The sequence below is a fragment of the Oncorhynchus mykiss genome, chromosome 4 (assembly GCF_057628025.1).
Source record: "Oncorhynchus mykiss isolate SJ-2025 chromosome 4, ASM5762802v1, whole genome shotgun sequence".
Classification (NCBI taxonomy): domain Eukaryota; kingdom Metazoa; phylum Chordata; class Actinopteri; order Salmoniformes; family Salmonidae; genus Oncorhynchus; species Oncorhynchus mykiss.
The window spans coordinates 21,287,984-21,311,219 of NC_143025.1; the positions used below are offsets into that span (position 1 = coordinate 21,287,984).

The following is a 23,236-nucleotide window of genomic DNA, read 5'->3' on the forward strand; positions in this document are numbered from 1 at the left end:
CAGGTGACCTCATGAAACTGGTTGACATAATGCCAAGTGTTTGCAAAGCTGTCGTCAATTTTGGCTACTTTGAATAATCTCAAATATAACATATTTTGATTTTAACACTTTTTTTGGTTACTATATGATTCCATGTGTTATGTCATAGTTTTGATGTCTTCACAATTATTCTACAATGTAAAAAAAAAAAGGAAAACCCTTGAATGAGTAGGCGTTCTAAAAGTTTTGACCGGTAGTGTATGTCTACATTTATTTTACGTAATGGGAGCGGTGTGGTCAGCATGTTACTCAAGATTGACAGTAGCGCTCCAAACAAAAGACAATTAATAAATTGACAACTCTTAAAAGGAATTAAATAAGTGTAGCCTAGGTTGTGCGCTCTGCAAACATGTCCACTCCTACAATGACAACAATAAGACTGTAACAATAATATATTGAATGCAATTAACAGAAAGTACCGTAACCAAACAAACATTGTAAATGTGTGAATCAGACAGGTGTCTCGTGTGCCATAATTGTTTTGTTGATATATTTGCCACTGCTCAACTAAAAAAATCTCTATCGACCAACAGCCTATCGACAAAACAATTAACCAGTCGACTAAATGGGGTCAGCCCTACATCCAATCAAATTTTATTGGTCACAGATTTGCAGATGTTATCACTGGTGCAGCGAAATGCTTCTGTTTCTAGCTCTCACAGTGCTGCAATTTCTAGCAATACAATGACAGTAAAAAAATAATCAAAAGAGCAAGAAATTAGACATCAGAATATATGGACAGTATATGAATAGAAAAGGTGTGTACAGCAGTAGTTCTATAGGATGTCCATGACTAGAATACAGTACATGCATATCAAGTGGGTAAAACCGGATGTAAACATTATTAAATTGACCAGTGGTCAATGACTATGTACAGTGCATTCGGATAGTTTTCGGACCGCTTTACTTTTTCCACATTTTGTTATGTAACAGCATATTCTAAATGGATTAAATTGTTTTTTTCCCTCATCAATCTACACACAATAACCCATAATGATAAAGCAAAAACAGGCTTTTAAAAAACAAATATCACATTTTACATAGGTTTTCAGACCCTTTACTCAGTACTTTGTTGAAGCACCTTTGGCAGAGATTACAGCCTCAAGTCTTCTTGGGTATGACGCTACAAGCTTGGCACACCTGTATTTGGGGAGTTTCTCCCATTCTTCTCTGCAGATCCTCTCAAGCTCCCTCAGGTTGGATGGTGAGAGTTGCTGCACAGCTATTTTCAGGTCTCTCCAGAGATGTTCGATCAGGTTCAATTCCGGGCTCTGGCTGGGCCACTCAAGGACATTCAGAGACTTGTTCCGAAGCCACTGCTGCATTGTCTTGGTGTGCTTAGGGTCGTTGTCCTGTTGGAAGGTGAACCTTCACCCCAGTCTGAGGTCCTGGGTGCTCTGGAGCAGGTTTTCGTCAAAGATCTCTCAGTACTTTGCTCCGTTCATCTTTCCCTCGATCCTGACTAGTCTCCCAGTCACTGCCTCTGAAAAACATGCCCACAGCAGGATGCTGCCACCACCATGCTTCCCCATAAGGATGGTGTCTGGTTTCCTACATATGTGATGCTTGGCATTCAGGCCAAAGAGTTCAATCTTGGTTTCATCAGGCCAGAGAATCTTTTTTCTCATTGTCTGAGAGCCTGTAAGGCGCCTGTTGGCAAACTCCAAGTGAGCTTTACTGAAGAGTGGCTTCCATCTGGCCACTCTACCATAAAGGCCTGATTGGTGGAGTGCTGCAGAGAGTTTTCCTTCTGGAAGTTTTTCCCATCTTTACAGAGGAGCTCTGAAGCTCTGTCAGTGACCCAATTACTCATTCTAGGAAGAGTCTTGGTGGTTCCAAACTTCTTCCATTTAAGAATGATGTAGGCCACTGCATTCTTGATGACCTTCAATGCTGCAGAAATGTTTTGGTACCCTTCCCCAGTTCTGTGCCTCGACACAATCCTGTCTATTGGAGCTCTACTGACAATTCCTTTGATCTCTTGGTTTTTACTCTGACATGCACTGTCAATTGAATTTACCACAGGTGGACTCCAATCAAGTTTTAGAAACATCAAGGACGATCGATGGAAACAGGACGCACCGGAGCTCAATTTTGAGTCTCAGCAAAATGCGGGGGGGGCTATGTTCAAAAAGTGCTGTAATTTCTAAACGGTACCTCAAGGATGATCAAGGGGAACAGGATGCACCTGAGCTCAATTTGAGTGTCATAGCAAAGGGTCTGAATACTTAAGGAAGGTATTTCAGTTATGTTGAATACATTTGCAAAAATGTCTTAACCTGTTTTCACTTTGTCATTGTGGAGTATTGTTTGTAAATTGATGAGGATTTTTATTTGATACATTTTAGAATATGCTGTAACGTAACAAAATGTGTAAAAGGTAATGGGGTCTGTATACTTCCCGAAAGCACTGCATAGGACAGTAGTCTCTAACGTGCAGGGTAGAGTACCAATGATGGAGTTTAGGCATCAGTGAGCATGCGGGGGTCCATGAGAGAGTTGGAGAGGCAATCCCCAAGCCCTAACCCACGCTCCCATTGACAGGACAGGGAGAGGTCAGCAATCAGAGAGTCGAGGGAGAGGAGGTGCATTGACGGGACCGGGGCTCTCTAATGTGATCCAGCTGTAGAAACCTGACACCCCGAGAAGGGAGGGAGAGGAAAGCTGCTGCAAACTGCACTTAGAGAAGGACAGGGAAGAAGGTTGAGCGGGAGGGAGGGAATGAAAAATCCCACATGGAGGATAACAAAGAATCCTATAGATGAGTTTGGCTGCAGAGCCACTGAGTTCTTCCTGAGTGTAGAGCTGACTACTGGGTGGTGACTACTGGGTGGTGAGGAGCAGTATGGACTGTATTTGACTGTAGGGCCTTGTGCACTGCTTTGTCCAATTTCTTTTCTTGTTAATGTGTTTTATTAGTTTCTTTCAACATGCTTCAGCACATTGTAGCAAACAGACTACACAGGCCAACATGGTTTGTCTTATAAGTCATATTAGGTCCTCCTGTTTTCACCTAGAACCGCCCTGGGAATAATAATGCTGTGTGTCTTTCACAGCCTTGTTCTTTAGCTGTAGGGTGATTTTGGTTAGGGGCAATATTATATTAAATAGAGCATAACAAGCTGAAGGACAAGACATTTCTTCATGTCAACAGAAATAGAAATGATACAGAAATGATAAACCCAATTAAATGAAATCAAACTTATGTCATTTTTTTCTTTCAACACAGTTGAATTCAAGAGATTGTATTTTTTTGTTAAATATCATGTTCCCCTTTACTCATACATTATAGGTCTTCTGAAATATAAAACGATTACCTACATGGACATGGTCAGCTTTATTTGACAGGCTGCTAATGTGATCTATGTCAGGGGCCATGTCATCATTCTTTCAGAGGGTTGAGAGGTTGCCTTGGAGTAGAGTAGAGGGGAGTGTAAATTCCCAGGGTAGCACATATTGTTGTGATATCATTGACAGGCTGTGCTTAGTTGTGTGTGTTTTTGGGTGGGGTGAAGGCATAGTGTAACCAAAGACGAGGAGAGGAGTGCTGAGACGGAGAGGAGGGATGGAGGGATGAGATGGTATTATAGGGAAGTAGCCTAGTCATGCCTGTGGAGCATGTCCAATCGGAGAGAGGTGAGGAGGTCTGTGTTACAGCTCTTTGAAGATCTGTTTTTTTAAGGTTGTTTGTGTGTGTGTGAAACAAGCATGTTAAATAAAACGGGTATGTGAATCCTCTGAAGCCTGGGACGATGTGATAAATATTAGGGTTACACTTATACACTTTCAATCGATCTACTCTGGAATTCTCACTGTCATGAATCATGACAGCCAGAGTTTCCCATGCTCTCTCAACCTAATATTTTCAAGCTGTATTTGGGTGTAGTGCAGAATATTTATAGTACATGTGAGACTACATTTAAAAATGATTCCCATCTCCATTTCAAAAGATACAAATTATTCCCGTTTGTCATTCAATGATCTGTGAAATAAAAATGTATTCCTTTTTGAGAAAATTAAGTGTGTGTGTGTGGGAGGGAGGGAGGGAGGGAGGGGGGACGTGTGTCAGGGAATGGAATTTATTCAGTTCCAGCCATTACTATGAGCCTGTCCTCCCCAATTAAGATGTCACCATCCGCCTACGCTGAGCCCCTCTGGGGAGGCAGGTGTGAAGACCTATATCTGATAGTCAGCAGTTTACTCTATGGCTGAGAGTCTCTTGATAGTGTATTGGCAGTGTGCCAGACACACACTCCGGTGTGCTGAGAAGCATTAGAGCCCTGAGACCGTGTCTGTCTAGAGCAGCGTGACCACTGATCATGCTTCAACCTCGATCGGTCTGTGACCACAACCAGTAGACAGAACTTAAGAAAATAGACAATACAAAATACAATATACACAGACTTCGAGCTGACTACAGTACAAAATGACAATGTCAAACTGAGAGGGACATGTGAAGAAACAGTGAAAGTATGGGGCAGAGTGGGGGTTTTCATTTGTCCTTTTGTGCAATATTGTAATTTCCATTCTGCTGTTAGTCAAGTCGTTAAATCACTTTACATAGGGCATTTCTTTTTCTGTTCTTTTCTCTATGTCTTGTGACTATCTAGTGATGGTGAGCTGGCCTTATGTCCTTGTTTTTATGTTTACAAGTATTTGTGCAACTTCACATAAGATTGTTCTTGTTTTTTGTTTTTGCCACTTGGCCAACTTCCGTTTAACACCACATCGTTGCATCCTTCTGCATTTAAAAAAAAAAAAACTTTACCTTGCTGTCACCCTTTCTGCTGCTCAGCTCTATTCAAATGATTTACAGTAGCTCCAGTGACATGAACATGAATAGTCCAACTATTCTGAACAAAAATATAAACGCAACATGTAAAGTGTTGGTCCCATGTTTCATGAGCTGAAATAAAAAATCACAGAAATGTTCCATATGTACAAAAAATGTATTTCTCTCAGGTGCACCTTGTGCTGGGGGACAACAAAAGGCCACTCAAATGTTTTGTCACACAACAACATGCCACAAATGTCTCAAGTTTTGAGGGATTGTGCAGTTGTCATGCTGACTGCAGGAATGTCAACGAGAACTGTTGCCAGAGAATTGAATGTTCAGTTCTCTACCATAAGCCACCTCCAATATCGATTTAGAATTTGGCAGTATTTCCAACGTGCCTTACAAACACAGACCACGTGTAACCACGCCAGCCCAGGACCTCCATCCGGCTTCTTGCTCACAAATGCTGGCATGCTGGAGAAATGTGCTCTTCACGGATGAATCCCGGTTTCAACTGTACCGGGCAGATGGTGGGGTTATGGTATGGGCGGGCATTAGATATGGAAAACAAACACAATTGCATTTTATCTATGGCAATTTGAATGCACAGAAATACTATGACGAGATCCTGAGGCCCATTGTTGTCCCATTCCTTTGCCGCCGCTGTCTCATGTTTCAGCATGATGATGCATGGACCCATGTCTCAAGGATCTGTACACAATTCCTGGAAGCTGAAAATGTCCCAGTTCTTCCATGGCCTGTATATTCACCCGATATGTATATTGGCCTGTATATTCACCTGATACCCATTGAGCATGTTTGGGATGCACTGGATCGATGTGTACGACAGCGTGTTCCTGTTCCCGCCAATATCCAGCAACTTTGCACAGCCATTGAAGAGGAGTGGGACAACGTTCCACAGGCCACAATCAACAGCATGATCAACTCTGTATTCCCAGTCATGTGAAATCCATAGATTAGGGCCTAAGGAATTTATTTCAGTAGACTGATTTCCTTAAGTTAACTGTACCTCAGTCTTTGAAATTGTTGCATGTTGCCTTTATTTTTGTTCAGTGTAGTATTTTCCCTGTATTCATTACATTATCCCACATACCCTCTCTGACTTAATGAGCTCCAGAAGTATTGGGACAGTGACAATTTTATTGTTGTTTTGGCTCTGTACTCAAGCACGTTGGATTTGAAATGATACAATGACTGAGGCTAAAGTGCAGACTGTCAGCTTTAATTTTAGGGTACCGTTTAGAAATTACAGCACTTTTTGAACATAGCCCCCCCCGCATTTTGCTGAGACTCAAAATTGAGCTCCGGTGCGTCCTGTTTCCATCGATCGTCCTTGATGTTTCTACAACTTCATTGGAGTCCACCTGTGGTAAATTGCCACTTCCATCTAACACCACCTCGTCGCATCCTTCTGCTTTTAAAAATTTTGAGAACTTGACCTTGCTGTCAACCTTTACCCCGCACAAAATAATCCAAAACACCAAAACAAATGACACATGCATCCAACAAGTTTGCAGAGTCACACGCTTGATGTAATCGTTGTGTGCTATGACTATGGGACCAAATACTAAACTTTTGACTACTTTAATACACGTATCAGTGAATTTGTCCCAATACTTTTGGTAACCTAAAATGTGGGGACAATTTCTAAACGATTCACCCAATATGGATGGTTATATCCTCAAATTAAAGCTGACAGTCTGTACTTTAACCTCATAAGATTTGAAATGATACAATGACTAAGTGCTGGAGTACAGAGTCAAAACAACAACAAGTGTGTCACTGTCCCAATACATTTGGAGCTCGCTGTAAGATTCTTACGCTATGACTGATTTGTACTGTTGTCCACTATTGCTGCTCCTGTTCCTCTTTATAGTGTTTATAGTGTAATGTCCTGTCTGTGATGGATTGATGAGACAACTTTTATTGTCCTTTGTCTATAGGTGTGCCGCAGGTTTCCTGGGTGATTACTGCCATCACAAAGACCCGTGTCACCCTGGTTACTGTCTGAATGGGGGGAATTGCTCTGTGGCTGTGTCGGGCATCCCGGGCAGCCCTACCTGCTCCTGTCCCCTGGGCTACACTGGGCAGCACTGCCAGACCCCCCAGAACTCCACCTGCTACCCCAACAACCCATGTGCCAAACAAGGAGTCTGCACCCTGCTCTCCCTCGACAAGTACAAGTGCCAGTGTGCCCACGGGTGGACAGGTCAGCTTCTCTCTGACTCAAACTGTTGCTTAATACTGTACAAGCGCTCCTGATACGTGCTAAGTGCTGTGCAGTTCACTAGTCCAAATCCATTCTTTCCACTATGTTGTCATTTGTTTGGTGCATGTATTCAGGACAGTCCTTAGCTTTTGCATTGATCAGAAGTCTGTTTTGTATGTTATGGCCATGATAAGTAACCAAGGACATGAGGCACTGTAGCCTAGCTGTTAAGAGCGTTTGCCTGCTCCCCAGGCACCGATAACGTGGACGTCGATTAAGGCAGCCCCCTACACCTCTGATTTAGTTGAGCAACCGACTAGGTATCCCCTTCCCCATTATTTCCTATTTCTCTGTTATATAACCTTGGCTCACTCATCTCTTTTTCCACTACCTCTCTCCCTGTGTGTCCAGGCATGCGCTGTAATCGTGAGGACAGCTGTCTGTCAGGACCCTGTGCTAATGGAGGCACCTGCAGCTCTCTGTCTGGGGGCAAGTTCAGCTGTACCTGTCCTCCAGGTTACTGGGGTCCTCGCTGCCTCAACGACACTGACGAGTGTGCTGCTTCTGCCCCGGTGTGTCAGAACCAAGGGGCGTGTGTCAACACCCCCGGCTCCTACAGGTGTAACTGCGCCCCCGGGTTCACTGGCCGCCAATGTGAGACCCCCTACATCCCCTGCTCCCCCTCGCCCTGCCTCAACGGGGGCACGTGTCGCCCAACCTCTGAGACCAGCTACTGGTGCCACTGCCTGCCAGGTAAGAGAGAGAGAGAGAGAGAAAGAAAGATGGAGAAAGGCCTAGTGAGAGCAGCTTGTTGCTTGTTGCAATCAATGTTTGATTGAGGTCCAAGCACTAGAATCCTACTGGCGCTATAACACTAGACACTATATGTATTAAATCTCTACTGTTCCCAATGGCTCTTTGTGGGCACAACAATCAACTGTCAACCCTAGCTCATGTTATCTGTTTACAATATAACTTGTCATCACTATGTAAATGATACATTATATGACAGATTGCCAGCAAGATTGATAGTAGTGAAATACACTATATATACAAAAGTATGTGGAGACCCTTTCAAATTTGTGGATTCACCCATTGCTGACAGGTGTATAAAATCGAGCACACCGCCATGCAATCTCCATAGACAAACATTGGCAGTAGAATGGCCCGTACTGAAGAGCTCAGTGACTTTCAATGTGGCACCGTCATAGGATGCTACCTTTCCAGCAAGTCAGTTTGTAAAATTTCTGCCCTGCTGGAGCTGCCCCAGGCAACAAGCACTGTTATTGTGAAATTGAAACGTCTAGGAGCAACATCGGCTCAGCCGAGAAGTGGTAGGTCACACAAGCTCACAGAACGGGACCAGCGAGTGCTGAAGTGCGGAGCGCGTAAAATTCCTCTGTCCTTGGTTGCAACACTCACTACCGAGTTCCAAACTGCCTCTGGAAGCAACGTCAGCGTAAGAACTGTTCGTCAGGAGCTTCATGAAATGGGTTTCCATGGCCGAGCAGCCGCACACAAGCCTAAGAGCACCATGTGCAATGGCAAGTGTCGGTTGGAGTGGTGTAAGGCTCGCTGCTGTTGGACTCTGGAGCAGTGGAAACGTGTTTTTAGTTTATTAATTCGACCATTTAAAAAAAAAAAACTTAAAAGCCATACATGCACATGAATAAAATCATCGAGGATAACACACAATAAAGTCTGGGACTAATTTCCATTGTGGTCCTCTTGAGACAAGATGGCTATACAAGATCGAACACAGTATGGCAGTGAAATAATAAAACAAAAACATAAAAGAAGAACATCTATCTCATCATTCCAGTTACATCATAGGGGTTATTCATATGGGCACAGAGGACATCAAACATATTTTTTCTTTATTTTAAAAGCTGCCCAGAGAGGACGTTGTTTTTATAGGCAGTGGCAACTCATTCCATTCTGAGGCTCCAGTATACAAGAAATTACCTTTCCCAGCATTCCTCCTGAACCTGTATAAGCACACATCAGCAACACCTGATCTGGTGCTGTGATTGTGTGCATCCCTAACACGAGGAAAGTAATCACTTAAATATCTGGGCGCAGGACCATAAATACTCCTGTAAACCAAACCTAGTCTAATCTGGGACACCCTAGCCTCAACAGGCAGCCAGTTTAGTTCCTGAAAGCAGCTCCTGCCTATGTGCGTACGTGGACTCACATAGGCAGGAGTGATGAATCACGCTTCACCATCTGGCAGTCCGGAGAATTCCAGGAGAATGCTATCTGCCCGAATGCATAGTGCCAACCAATGTTCCCTCAAAATGTTTGGCACTGGGCAAATTTCAGGTCTGTTGAGCGCAAGCTTTTAGCTTTGTTAGGATAGTTGCATTAAAAGTGACTAATTACGCTGATTCGATCCCATTTGCCACAGTAAAGGGAAATGTTGATAGTGTTAACAGGGAAAGCTCTACTGGTCACCAACCTTTTCTGAGTCGAGATCACTTTCTGAGTCAAAATGCAAGCCTAGGTCTACTGCTCAGATTTGTTTTTAACATAAAAAATGTACGCCTGTGCAACATTAACAAATTAAAAACAGTTCTGTAGCAATGATGTTTGTGCAGTAAGCTATAGACCCAATACATTATCACTGCATTCTGGCTTTGCTTGAATTGCCCTGTACGGACCATTTAAAAATATATATATTTCAAAATTTGAGGTATTCTATATGATCACACTAGTAATAAATACGTTGTTGTATTACTTGTGAGGCACAACTGAGTGAGCGTTTTAAATCATTTGCTTTTCATTTTACTGGGCTGATGATGCCTGCATCTGATGGTCGGTCAGTCTCCTCTCTCTTTTCTCCACTGACTCTCACCAAAAAGGGACACCAATCTCCAGCGGATGATGACAACTCCAGTCACACCTCATTATTTCTGCATGGACAAGTTCATGGTACTTTTATGAACAAAGAAAGTGAAATATTCCTAAAGATGAAAAAAGACCCAAGCTGCTAATAACAACTAGAACGCAAGCCTATCGATTTACACTTTCATACTCATTCATTACTGCTGCAGTGCTTGTTGTAGCGCTGAGTGGAAATGGGAAGAATGTGCATTTTTTGGCTTATAAAAGTCTTGAATACAAAGTGTTGACAGTAGAGGTCGACTGATTATGATTTTTCAGCGCCGATACCGATTATTTGAGGACCAAAAAAGACGATACCGGTTAACCGGACAATTTTCTATATATAATGACAATTAAAACAATACTGAAGGAACACTTTTATATTAACTTAATATAATACATAAATAAAATCAATTTAGTCTCAAATAAATAATGAAACATAAACATTAAATAATGCAAAAACAAGGTGTTGGAGAAGAAAGTAAGTGCAATATGTGCCATGTAAAAAATCTAACTTTTAAGTTCCTTGCTCAGAACAAGTTTTAGGTTGTAGTTATTACAGGACTATTTCTCTCTATACCATTTGTATTTCGTATACCTTTGACTATTGTATGTTCTTATAGGCGCTATAGTATTGCCTGCTTAATCTCGGGAGTTGATAGGCTTGAAGTCATAAACAGAGCTGTGCTTCAAGCATTGCAAAGAGCTGCTGGCAAACGCAGTAAAGTGCTGTTTGAATGAACGGTTACGGGTCTGCTGCTGTCTACCACTGCTCAGTCAGACTGCACTCTCAAATATCAAATCATAGACTTAATTATAATATAATAAACACACAGAAATATGAGCCATGGGTCATTAATATGGTCAAATCTGGAAACCTATCATTTATCGAAAGGGTGGAATCCCTAAAATTCTGAATTCTTGAATCAGCCCTAATTAATTGGACCACCTCTAGTTGACAGTGCTCAGTAAGAACTTAAACATGAAGTCATAAAAACAGCAGCTCTTTGCTGTATTCGTTGACAGTTTCTCTCTAGTCATGGTTTTAAACATTTTGAAATCTCACAGTATCAACTTTGCTGTAGATTTCTTATACCTGCTACATTACTGCAGACATGGTAACCTGAGCAATCCGATTGGCGAGAGGTAGGTCTAGAGTGCACAAGGCTTTATCGATGGGTTATTTACAGAAATGTTTGGCGATCGACTAGGAATGCTTTGGAGATATAAAAGCGTAAATAAATAAAAACAGTATGGGGAAGAGGTAGGTAAAATTATGTGGGCTATTTACCGATAGACTATGTACAGCTGCAGCGATCGGTTAGCTGCTCAGATAGCAGATGTTTGAAGTTGGTGAGGGAGATAAAAGTCTCCAACTTCAGCGATTTTTGCAATTCGTTCCAGTCACAGGCAGCAGAGAACTGGAACGAAAGGCGGCCAAATGAGGTGTTGGCTTTAGGGATGATCAGTGAGATACACCTGCTGGAGCGCGTGCTACGGGTGGGTGTTGCCATCCGTGAACTGAGATAAGGCGGAGCTTTACCTAGCATGGACTTGTAGATGACCTGGAGCCAGTGGGTCTGGCGACGAATATGTAGCGAGGGCCAGCCGACTAGAGCATACAGGTCGCAGTGGTGGGTGGTATAAGGTGCTTTAGTAACAAAACGGATGGCACTGTGATGAACTGCATCCAGTTTGCTGAGTAGAGTGTTGGAAGCTATTTTGTAGATGACATCGCCGAAGTCGAGGATCGGTAGGATAGTCGGTTTTACTAGGGTAAGTTTGGCGGCGTGAGTGAAGGAGGCTTTGTTGCGGAATAGAAAGCCGACTCTAGATTTTTAATTTTAGATTGGAGATGTTTGATATGAGTCTGGAAGGAGAGTTTACAGTCTAGCCAGACACCTAGGTACTTATAGATGTCCACATATTCTAGGTCGGAAACATCCAGGGTGGTGATGCTAGTCGGGCGTGCGGGTGCAGGCAGCGAACGGTTGAAAAGCATGCATTTGGTTTTACTAGCGTTTTAAGAGCAGTTGGAGGCCACGGAAGGAGTGTTGTATGGCATTGAAGCTTGTTTGGAGGTTAGATAGCACAGTGTCCAAGGACGGGCCGGAAGTATACAGAATGGTGTCGTCTGCGTAGAGGTGGATCAGGGAATCGCCCGCAGCAAGCGCAACATCATTGATATATACAGAGAAAAGAGTCGGCCCGAGAATTTAACCCTGTGGCACCCCCATAGAGACTGCCAGAGGACCGGACAGCATGCCCTCCGATTTGACACACTGAACTCTGTCTGCAAAGTAGTTGTTGAACCAGGCAATGCAGTCATCAGAAAAACCGAGGCTACTGAGTCTGCCGATAAGAATATGGTGATTGACAGAGTCGAACGCCTTGGCAAGGTCGATGAAGACTGCTGCACAGTACTGTCTTTTATCGATGGCGGTTATGATATCGCTTAGTACCTTGAGCGTGGCTGAGGTGCACCCGTGACCGGCTCGGAAACCAGATTGCACAGCGGAGAAGGTACGGTGGGATTCGAGATGGTCAGTGACCTGTTTGTTAACTTGGCTTTCGAAGATCTTAGATAGGCAGGGCAGGATGGATATAGGTCTGTAACAGTTTGGGTCCAGGGTGTCTCCCCCTTTGAAGAGGGGGATGACTGCGGCAGCTTTCCAATCCTTGGGGATCTCAGACGATATGAAAGAGAGGTTGAACAGGCTGGTAATAGGGGTTGCGACAATGGCGTCGGATAGTTTCAGAAATAGAGGGTCCAGATTGTCAAGCCCAGCTGATTTGTACGGGTCCAGGTTTTGCAGCTCTTTCAGAACATCTGCTATCTAGATTTGGGTAAAGGAGAACGGGCGAGTAGCTGTGTGTGTGGGGGGAGGCCGAGGCCGAGGTTGGAGTAGCCAGGAGGAAGGCATGGCCAGCCGTTGAGAAATGCTTGTTGAAGTTTTCGATAATCATGGATTTATCGGTGGTCACCGTGTTACCTAGCCTCAGTGCAGTGGGCAGCTGGGAGGAGGTGCTCTTGTTCTCCATGGACTTCACAGTGTCCCAGCCTGCAGCTAAGAGGGAACATTGGTGCCAACTGAAAAATGGTCTGTGGTTGTTTTTCATGGTTCGGCTTTCATGTAGTGTAATTAGCCTAAGTATCATATCTGTCTTTGTCTCTCTCATCGCAGGCTTCAATGGTACTAACTGTGAGAACAACATTGACGACTGCCCCGACCATCAATGCCGAAATGGAGGGACCTGCATGGACGGTGTCAATACTTACAACTGCCAATGCCCCCCAGAATGGACTGGTAAGGATAAAGAATAGTCCATGGTTTTGTGTCTGTCTGGTTGGCTTTACTTCTTTGTTTCAGTTTTTCGTTCAGTGTCTGTGTTTCTTTGTTTGTCTGTGGTTTCTCTCTGTGTCCAAATTGGGGGAGTTTTTTTCGTCTGGAATGTTCAACTGTTTTCCCCCTACAGGTCAGTTCTGTACTGAGGATGTGGATGAGTGTCGCCTGCAGCCCAACACATGTCAGAACGGGGGGACCTGCAGCAACATCCAGGGCAGCTACACCTGTGTATGTGTCAACGGCTGGAGTGGCCTGGACTGCTCTGAGAACATAGATGACTGTGCTACGGCTGCCTGCACCAATGGCTCCACCTGTATTGACCGTGTGGCATCCTTCCTTTGTGTCTGCCCCTATGGAAAAACAGGTGTGGGACAAAGCCTGTCTATAGTATAGATATATACAGATATCTCTTATGGACAGACTGATGGATAAATAGAAACAGAGTGTATTAATCCCAAGGGTTTATCTATAAGCACAGAAAACACACAGGCTGACTGACTGTTGAGTATTCCCTACCAGGTTTGCTCTGCCACGTGAACGATGCCTGCATCAGTAGCCCGTGCCGGGACGGGGCGCAGTGCGACACCAACCCCATCAACGGCATGTTCAACTGCAACTGTGCCCCAGGCTACATAGGAAGCACCTGCAATGACGACATCAATGAGTGCATCATAGGTGAGGAGGGACAGATCAGAACACATGATACCTAGAGTGCTTTTGTAATTTGACTTATTCTTTAAGAAAAATCCTTCCTTTCCCTTTGGTACTTTCGTTACTCCTTTATAGTTATGTGTATCTAACCTCTCTCAGGCTTCCCCTCAGGTCCAAACCCCTGTGAGCATGGAGGATCGTGTGTGAACACAGATGGCTCGTTCACATGTAACTGTGCGAGAGGTTATGGTGGGCCGCGCTGTGAGACAGACATCAATGAGTGTGCGTCCAGCCCCTGCCAGAATGACGGCACCTGTCTGGACCGCATAGGAGACTACAGCTGCATCTGTATGGAAGGTGTGTGTGATCAGTGATTCCCTATCTCTTTATAATTACACACACACAGTACTGTTGTGTAATATTCTCTCTCTGTTTCAAGGATTTGAGGGAACACACTGTGAGATTGACATCAACGAGTGTGCCAGCTCTCCATGTCTGAACCAAGGGACCTGTCTGGATCAAGTCAAACGCTACGTCTGCCAGTGCCCTCTAGGTTCGTCTGCCTTTTTTTAATCAAATTAATTTGTCATAGTGTTTCAGAAGGTTTGTATCTACAGTATTTGAAGCTGGGTTCCGTCCCTGGCCTTTAGGATTCAGTGGGGAGATGTGTCAGATCGACATTGACGAGTGTTCCAGCACACCATGTCTCAACGGGGCTAAGTGTATCGACCGTCCCAACGGCTACGAGTGTGAATGTGCTGAAGGTACTAGACCGCCTTCACTATCTCAACTTTAATTAACGTACCTTTCTCGCGTTTTTAAACATGATGTCTAAACTAAAGCATTAATACAAGGAATCTTTAACTGTTACTCAATGTTTGGTTTCTCTCGCCAGGCTTCTCGGGGCCGTTGTGTAATGAGAACATAGATGACTGTGACCCAGAGCCCTGTCACCACGGGGTTTGTCGTGACGGCATCGCAACCTTCTCCTGTGACTGTGACCCGGGCTACACCGGCTCTATCTGCAACGTCCAGTTCATGGAGTGCCACAGCAACCCCTGCCAGAACCGTGGACGCTGCATCGACCTGGTCAACAAGTACCAGTGCAACTGTCTGCCTGGCACCTCGGGTGAGCAGAGACACAGAATGGGTGGACTATTTTCATTTTATTGAACAAAAACTTTGTAATAAGAGGAAGGCAACAAGAGAATGTTTGGACAAACAGAAAAATAAACTTACATCTGCTAAACCATTGCCTCTCCCAAAAATATTAAGTAAAATAATAGGGGGAAAACGATCTCGAATGGCATTGAAATGACTATATACAAAAGTATGTGGACACCCCTTAAAATGAGTGGATTTGGCTATTTCAGTGACACCCATTGCTGACAGGTGTATAAAATCTAACACAAAGCTATGCCATCTCCAAAGACAAACATTGGTACAAGAATGGCCTTACTGAAGAGCTCAGTGACTTTCAATGTGGCATGTTATAGGATGCCACCTTCCCAACAAGTCAGCTCATCAAATTTTTGCCCTGCAAGAGCTGCCCCGGTCAACTTTAAGTGCTGTTATTGTGAAGTGGAAATGTCTAGGAGCAACAACTACTCAACTGCGAAGTGGTAGGCCACACAAGCTCACGTAGAAATTGTCTGTCCAAACTGTTCCAAACTGCAACGTCAGCATAAGAACTGTTCGTCAGGAATTTCATGAAATGGGTTTCCATGGACGCACAGCCGCACACTTGCCTAAGATCACCATGCACATTGCCAAGCGTCAGCCAGAGTGGTGTAAAGCTCGCCGCCATTGGACTCTGGAGCAGTGGATGGCAGTCCGATGGACAAATCTGAGTTTACTGCCAACTGTAAAGGTTGGATGAGGAATAATGGCTGTTTTACATGGTTCGGGCTAGGCCCCTTAGTGTAATCGCCCCTTAGTTCCAAAACATTTTTTTGTTGTTGAATTTTACCCCCTTTTTTCTCCCCAATTTCATGGTAGCTACTATCTTGTTTCATCGCTACAACTCCCATACGGGCTCCGGAGAGACGAAGGTTGAAAGTCATGCGTCCTCCGATACACAACCCAACCAAGCCGCACTGCTTCTTAACACAGCGCGCATCCAACCCGGAAGCCAGCCGCACCAATGTGTCGGAGGAAACACTGTGCACCTGGCAACCTTGGTTAGCGTGCACTGCGCACGGCCCGCCACAGGAGTTGCTGGTGCGCGATAAGACAAGGATATCCCTACCGGCCAATCCCTCCCTAACCCAGACGACCCTATGCCAATTGTGCGTCACCCCACGGACCTCCCGGTCGCGGCCGGTTACTGGGCGCAAACCCAGAGTCTCTGGTGGCACAGCTGCAGCGCCCCTAACCGCTGCGCCACCCGGAAGGCACCGTGAAGGGGCATCTTTTTAAAAGGGGCATCTTAACGCTATACCATACAATGACATTCTATTCGATTCTGTGCTTCCAACTTTGGGGCTACAGTTTGGGGAAGGCCCTTTCCTGTTTCAGCATGACAATGCTCCCATGCACAAAGCGAGGTCTATACAGAAATGGTTTGTTGAGATCGGTGTGGAAGAACTTGATTGGCTTGCACAGAGCCCTGACCTCAACCCCACCCAACACATTTGGACTGAATTGGAACACCGACTGCGAGCCAGGCCTAATCACCCAACATCAGTGTCCGACCTCATTAATGCTCTAGTGGCTGAATGGAAGCAAGTCCCCGAGGCAATGTTCCAGTGGAAAGCCTTCCCAGAAGAGTGGAGGCTGTTTGGGCAGCTAAAGGGTGGACCAACTCCATATGAATGGTCCAATGAGATGTTCAATGAGCAGGTGTCCACATACGTTTGGTAATGTAGTGTACTTACATTTATAGTTCCTTCACTCTGACCTGTTTGCTAACAGTCATCGAAACAAAAGCTAGACAGTCAGGGAGTGTAAAAAATGCCAAAAGTGATGTATAGAGCAGGTGCATTCAACCGGCGGTCTGCAATGCATGGGGGTCTGCATAACAAAACAAAAAAATGTTGTTGATGTGAAAAACGTGTTTATTTAAAATGTTCTATAAATATCTCTAGCAACAATAGAAAAACAAACGTAATTACATACAGTAGAAAATATATTTTATTTCTAATTACTTTTTTTCTCAACAAATTACATTCACTGGAGTATTTGACTGGATCACTGGAGTAAAGTCTACACCCACTGTATTAGGCGCATTTGACAAATAACATTTTATAACACTGCTGGTTAGCTCTCCTGACCAAGCCATGTGTTGGCAAAAATGTATGTCTAACCTTTGATTAACCAGCTAAATAGCTGATCTTAGTGAAAATGTGTTTAGTTACCTTTTTACCTTATTGGCTCTGTTAGTTTACACTTCCTCTTCCAATTACGTATGGACATCAAAACAATCTACCAAATCTATTCATTTTTAAATGTTGATCACTTCCCCTTTCCATTATCATTCACCTGATAATAAGACAAGACCTGTTAACTTATTCTATGATGGGGTTCCCTGGGTCGCCGGTTTGCCTGGGAGGGTTCCCTGGGTAAGAAAAGGTTGAAGACCTCTTGGGCTTCCGGACCTCAGTGAATACCCGAATGTGACCCGTGCTGCAAAATGAGTGTGACACCCCTGGGCACAGAGAAGGGAGAGAGGAGCAGCAGAGCACACCTTTAAGTTCATACGTTTTAAATTGTCACCAGAAGTGGCCTCGCAGTCATTCTACCAAAACAATCTCCTGGTGGGGTATCCCCAACCCCATTACCTTAGCCACCGCTGCTGAAAAAAGTCCCAGGGAAAACACTTATGTGTAAAACTCTGGTCTGTCTTGACCATGACCAAACTATAGTTTGTAAACTTTAGTAGACCATGACTTCATTGGTGTCATGTAGCCCCAACTTACACTGCTGCTCAGAAGGTGCTCTCAGCCCCAAAGCACTGTGCTGTGCTGCTCTGAACCTGAAACACCAGCAGTTCCTACTCCGTTCTGTTGTGTTCTGTGGTGTGGAAGGGGCTTCCTGCAGCTCTCAGCACAATGCACTCAGACAGGAGTGGAACAGTCATAAGGGTCGTCTGATCTCTGCCCTGCTGTGCCCAGCACGCTGCCGTGGCCTGGGGGGGATTAGTGCGGCCAGAGCACTGGTGCTTTACAGACACATACAGCCAGTCAGCCATCCAGTTAGCTAGCTTAGGTCACACACACTTTCACTCGCTCAGCTCTCTTTGGAACACACCTGTTAAGCATGATCAGCTAGTCCACAGCTCCCCCTGATGGAGGCCATTAGAACTGCATCTACCTTGTGTAATGGAGAGCCTTATTCAAGTAACTTCAAAATGCATCCTTCATTTCTTACATTAGACTCAAGACTAAATGGTTTTCTTCTCAGGGGTGAACTGCGAGTTCAATGTTGACGACTGTGCCAGTAACCCCTGTGAATACGGAGAGTGCCAGGACGGGATCAATGAATACAAGTGTGTCTGTGCTCCAGGATACACAGGTAAACACACACTTCTCCCTCTCATCTAATCAGAAGCATTTCCATGTTAATGACAGCCTGATTTTTTCCCAGTGAATTAATTTACTTTCTGAATTCCTTCTCTCACAGGTGCAAAATGTGATGTGGACATCCATGAGTGTAACTCCAGCCCGTGTATGAGTGGGGGTACGTGTGTGGACAAGGTAAACGGCTTCATCTGCCAGTGTCCCCCTGGCACCCACGGCCCCTTGTGCCACTCTGGCACCAACCACTGTGCCCCCCAGCCCTGTGTACACGGAGACTGTGTAGAGCAGCAGAGCGGGTACGCTTCTCCTCACCTTATCTCTCTATCTATCTCTTTCTTGAGTTACGTACTTCATGTAAAATAATATTCCTACCCCTCCCCTGGTCTCTATGTAGGTACAACTGTGAGTGTGATTCTGGCTGGGTGGGGCAGCACTGTGACCAGGAGAAGGATGAGTGCCAGTCCAGCCCCTGCCAGTATAGCAGCACCTGTGTGGACAGACTCAACGGATACTCTTGCCAGTGTCGCCCCGGATTCACAGGTCTGAATCGGGGTTTAATTTATCCTTTATTAATATACAGATGATCCCATTAAACTGCAGTACCTAACAGATACACGTGTTTTTCTGTTCACCATTTTAGTTAACATCCCTCTCCCCTCAGGTGTGAACTGCGAGTTCAACATGGAGGAGTGTGCATCAAGCCCGTGTGAGAACCATGGTACCTGTGTGGATGGAGTCAACACCTACAGCTGCCTGTGTGATCCTCCATACTCCGGTAACAACACCAGTCACACTACTGTACTATCCAGGATACATTCCCTCTGTTGGAGCTGAGTTGATTTGTACCGTGGCCATTTGGGATATTACCAATATTGCTATGTGTGTCCACAGGAAAACACTGTGAGGAGGAGTTGGTTCCCTGTGCGTCTCATCCATGTGAGAGGGGAGGTGTGTGTCAGCCAACCCCAGACTACACCTTTTACACCTGTCGATGTCCCAGTGGCTGGCAAGGTGAGTAATTCATAGAAAGAGAGAAAAGGTTTGTTTGTGTGTGTCTGTGTGTTGGGGGACATTTTCTACCATTCAGTCATTGCGTTGATGTTAATTGCAATGGAATGTTTGTGAATAGGCCCCCGCTGCACTGAGGATGTGGATGAGTGCAGGAAGAACCCATGTCAGAACAGGGCCCGTTGCATCAACAGCCAGGGCAGCTACGTGTGCAAGTGTCGACCAGGCTACAGCGGTCTCAACTGCCAGACCAACATCGATGACTGCTCCCCCCGTGAGTTATCACACATTTCTCTTTTACTTAAATGTTTGACTTAATTTGTATCAACACGTATACTGCTGCATATTGGGTACTCTCCATGAGCACCTTGTACACTCTCATCTCAGTAGTTAGTTACTATTCTGGGTCTTTTAAACTTCTTGTCCGACTCCAACCCTTTCTTTTTATGTCTCTCTCCCTCCGTCTCCCTCTCAGACCCGTGTCTGAACGGCGGTTCCTGTGTGGACGAAGTGGGAGGGTTCTCCTGTGACTGCCGGCAAGGGTTTGATGGTGAGCGGTGTGAGGCAGAAGTGGACGAGTGTGCCAGTCAGCCGTGTCAGAATGGAGCTGTGTGCCGGGACTACGTCAACAGCTTTGTCTGTGTGTGCCGGCCAGGTTTCGATGGAATCCTCTGTGAACACAACATCCCAGAATGCACTGAGAGGTGGGTTAAAAAGGACTGTAACTATAGTCAATATTGTAAAGGGTTTAACGTTGAGACGCACTCAGAATTATTCTTCAATGAGTTTCCTTTTTGATATGTGGATTGGGACGCATTTAGATGTATAGAACATGTATTGAAAATGAATTTCCTTTGCAACGCACAAGGAATTCCTATCTACCTACATATGTTCGACTTTTCATCATGCTTGACTACATCTCTTTCTCAATTTGTTTCTCCCTTCCTCTAGTTCCTGTCTGAATAACGGGACCTGTGTTGATGACATCAACACCTTCTCGTGTCGTTGTCGTCCTGGCTTCTACGGCACCTTCTGTGAGTATGAGCAGAATGAGTGTGACTCTCAGCCCTGCAAGCATGGAGGAACCTGCACTGACGGCCTGGGCTCCTACCGCTGCACCTGCCCTGTGGGCTACAATGGACAGAACTGCCAGGTAGAGTGTGTGTAGTATGGTTCTTGCCTAGTTCTTCATTTTAAAATCAATGCTAACATTTTATACTCACTTTTCTCTCCTTGCAGAACTTTGTGAACCTGTGTAGCCAGCCACTGTGCCAAAATGGAGGGTCTTGTTCCCAGTCAGAGACCACCTGGTTGTGTCACTGTCCTGTGGGGTGGACTGGCATGTACTGTGATGTCCCCAACATGTCCTGTCAGGACTATGCTGCTCGGAACGGTGAGCAGGCCTCTATAGTACCATTTCTTCATTCTGTCACCAGTGAAATATGAAACTTATATAGGTAAAGATAATGACCATTTGATGAAGATATATTACGCATAATGCGTCTCTGGTTAACGTGTCTTTGTGTGTGTCTTTGTCTCGGCCAGGTATCCAAGTGGAGTTAGTGTGCAAGCACTCGGGTCGCTGCGTGAACGTGGGTAATGCCCACCAGTGTCAGTGCTTGCCTGGTTACACGGGCAGCTACTGTAACGAGATGGTGGATGAGTGCCTTTCCAACCCCTGCCGCAACGGGGCCACCTGCATGGACTACCAGGGCACATATGAGTGTATGGTAAGTTGTGTATGAATGTGTGTCTGCGTGTGGGATCTAAGTATTCCACTGACTGTACTGCACCCGGGGAAACATCTAAAAATGTATTTTTCTGTTCCAGTGCAAGGCTGGCTACCAGGGGGTGAACTGTGAATATGATGTGGATGAGTGTCACTCTAATCCTTGTCACCACGGAGGAACCTGCATCAACCTCATAAACCGCTTTTCCTGCGCCTGCCCACCTGGCACTAATGGTAAGCAGATACCGGAAGATTCTCTTCCTTTATCTATCTCTTTCTGGCCCATTGGTTTTGCGTAATGTACAACTATAATTCTGACCTCTGAACTGATGGTCTTCACTCCCACTCTCCTCTCTCTCTCTTCTCCCCCTCTCTGTAGGTGTTCAGTGTGAGGTGAATGTGGACGACTGTGCTCCCAAGCCTGGCTCCTGGGAGCTTCGCTGTCTGAATGGGGGCCAGTGTGTAGACGGGGTGGGACGCTACACCTGCTCCTGCCCCCCTGGCTTTGCTGGGGAACACTGTGAGGGGGACGTCAACGAGTGTCTCTCTGGTCCCTGCCAGTCTCCTGGCAGCCTGGACTGTGTACAACTGGCCAATGACTACCAGTGCCGCTGTCGCTTGGGCTACACAGGTAGAGTGCCCCTCTGTATATGTTAGACAGTATCAAGTTACCTAGCTTACCCCACATTCATGCTGTATAACATGACATGTCTGTCTGTTGTCCTAGGACGCCGCTGTGAGTCCATGGTGGACCTGTGCCAGTCGAAGCCGTGCCATAACAGTGGCACCTGCTCCATGAACATGAGCTCAGTGCATGGATACACATGCATCTGTCAACCAGTAAGTCATATAACGTTACTCTACCCTTTTCAATGTTCGTTTTCCAACTGCCAGACTGCTGTGTTACTAAGTACTCCGTGTGCCAGCTTGCTGATCTTTCTCTCTTTGTTTTGAATGGATTTACAACTGCATAGAAATTGCATTGTGTTGTATAAAATGTATTTACCTCTAATGTAGATATGGAGTGAGTTTTTTTTCCTACTGCAGGGTTTCCAAACACGGTGCATGTTTTGGTTTTTGCCCTAGCACTACACAGCTGATTTAAGTAATCAACTCATCATCAAGCTTTGATCATTTGAATCAACTATGTAGTGTTAAGGCAAAAACCAAAATGTGCACCCATTGGGTTTCCGAGGACCGAGTTTGGGAAACGCTGACCTGCTGGCTTGTTTTCCAAACCACTAACCACTTCCTTCTCCTTATTGTCACGCTTGCTTCAGAGGGTGAAACAACACAGGTCAGGTATGACTGAGAACAGCAGTGTTCTAGGAAGATACCGAACTTAGTAGATTCTCCCAGCTTTTCTGACTAGTCAACTGCAGTAATGCATGTTAGAGATGTAAAACGGAGACCACAGGTATCTGTCTAGCCAGTCTGTTCACATGTCTGATGCCCACTCTGTCCCGACCCCTCAGGGCTTCACTGGCTTCAACTGTGGAGAGGTGGAGGGCTACAACTGTGCCAAGCTGCGTTGCCAGAACGGCGGGCATTGCCAGGAGTCTCAGGTTGGTCGTCCGCACTGCCGTTGCCAGCCAGGCTTCAGTGGGCCCCGCTGCGAGACCGTTCACAGCTGCCAGAACCGGCCCTGTCTGAACGGAGGCACCTGTATGAAGGACCCACTCTACCAGTACAGCTGTCACTGCCCAGCCCACTTCTCAGGCAGGCACTGTGAGAATGTCATCTTCGATCCGTCTTCCAGCACCCCCGCCTCCTGCCCCCACGTAGAGTGTGAGCAGCATTCTGGGGATAAGGTGTGTGACCCGCAGTGCAACAGCCATGAGTGCCAATGGGACGGAGGGGACTGTTCTCTACATTGGCGCCAGCCATGGGTCAACTGCACCGCCCCGGTGCCCTGCTGGGAGCTGTTCCGCAACGGCCGATGTGACCCCGAGTGTGATAACTCTGGCTGCCTCTTCGACAGCTTTGAGTGTCAGGAGAGCGCACAGTCTTACTGCAAGTAGGTACAAGAATGTGCAACAACATAAAGACATC

At 45.5% G+C, this 23,236-nt stretch overlaps 1 protein-coding gene across 4 annotated transcripts in view; it reads left to right on the forward strand.

The window, feature by feature from the left end:
• Nucleotides 1-23,236, forward strand: part of LOC110521493 (uncharacterized) — a 56,612-nt gene that overhangs the window by 19,440 nt on the left and 13,936 nt on the right. For 2 of the 4 annotated variants that reach the window (XM_021599078.3, XM_021599079.3), the window contains exons 3-25: nt 6,781-7,046; nt 7,458-7,799; nt 13,118-13,240; nt 13,410-13,643; nt 13,799-13,954; nt 14,090-14,287; nt 14,370-14,483; nt 14,581-14,694; nt 14,826-15,059; nt 18,332-18,442; nt 18,551-18,743; nt 18,842-18,987; nt 19,109-19,222; nt 19,339-19,458; nt 19,577-19,729; nt 19,931-20,159; nt 20,407-20,608; nt 20,695-20,848; nt 21,001-21,185; nt 21,286-21,418; nt 21,564-21,815; nt 21,912-22,024; nt 22,660-23,201. In XM_021599078.3, the coding sequence (XP_021454753.3) occupies nt 6,781-7,046; nt 7,458-7,799; nt 13,118-13,240; nt 13,410-13,643; nt 13,799-13,954; nt 14,090-14,287; nt 14,370-14,483; nt 14,581-14,694; nt 14,826-15,059; nt 18,332-18,442; nt 18,551-18,743; nt 18,842-18,987; nt 19,109-19,222; nt 19,339-19,458; nt 19,577-19,729; nt 19,931-20,159; nt 20,407-20,608; nt 20,695-20,848; nt 21,001-21,185; nt 21,286-21,418; nt 21,564-21,815; nt 21,912-22,024; nt 22,660-23,201 (4,428 nt within the window). The remainder of the gene's footprint in view (nt 1-6,780; nt 7,047-7,457; nt 7,800-13,117; nt 13,241-13,409; nt 13,644-13,798; nt 13,955-14,089; nt 14,288-14,369; nt 14,484-14,580; nt 14,695-14,825; nt 15,060-18,331; nt 18,443-18,550; nt 18,744-18,841; nt 18,988-19,108; nt 19,223-19,338; nt 19,459-19,576; nt 19,730-19,930; nt 20,160-20,406; nt 20,609-20,694; nt 20,849-21,000; nt 21,186-21,285; nt 21,419-21,563; nt 21,816-21,911; nt 22,025-22,659; nt 23,202-23,236) is intronic. The other 2 variants (XM_021599080.3, XM_090231464.1) reach the window with 1 other exon arrangement.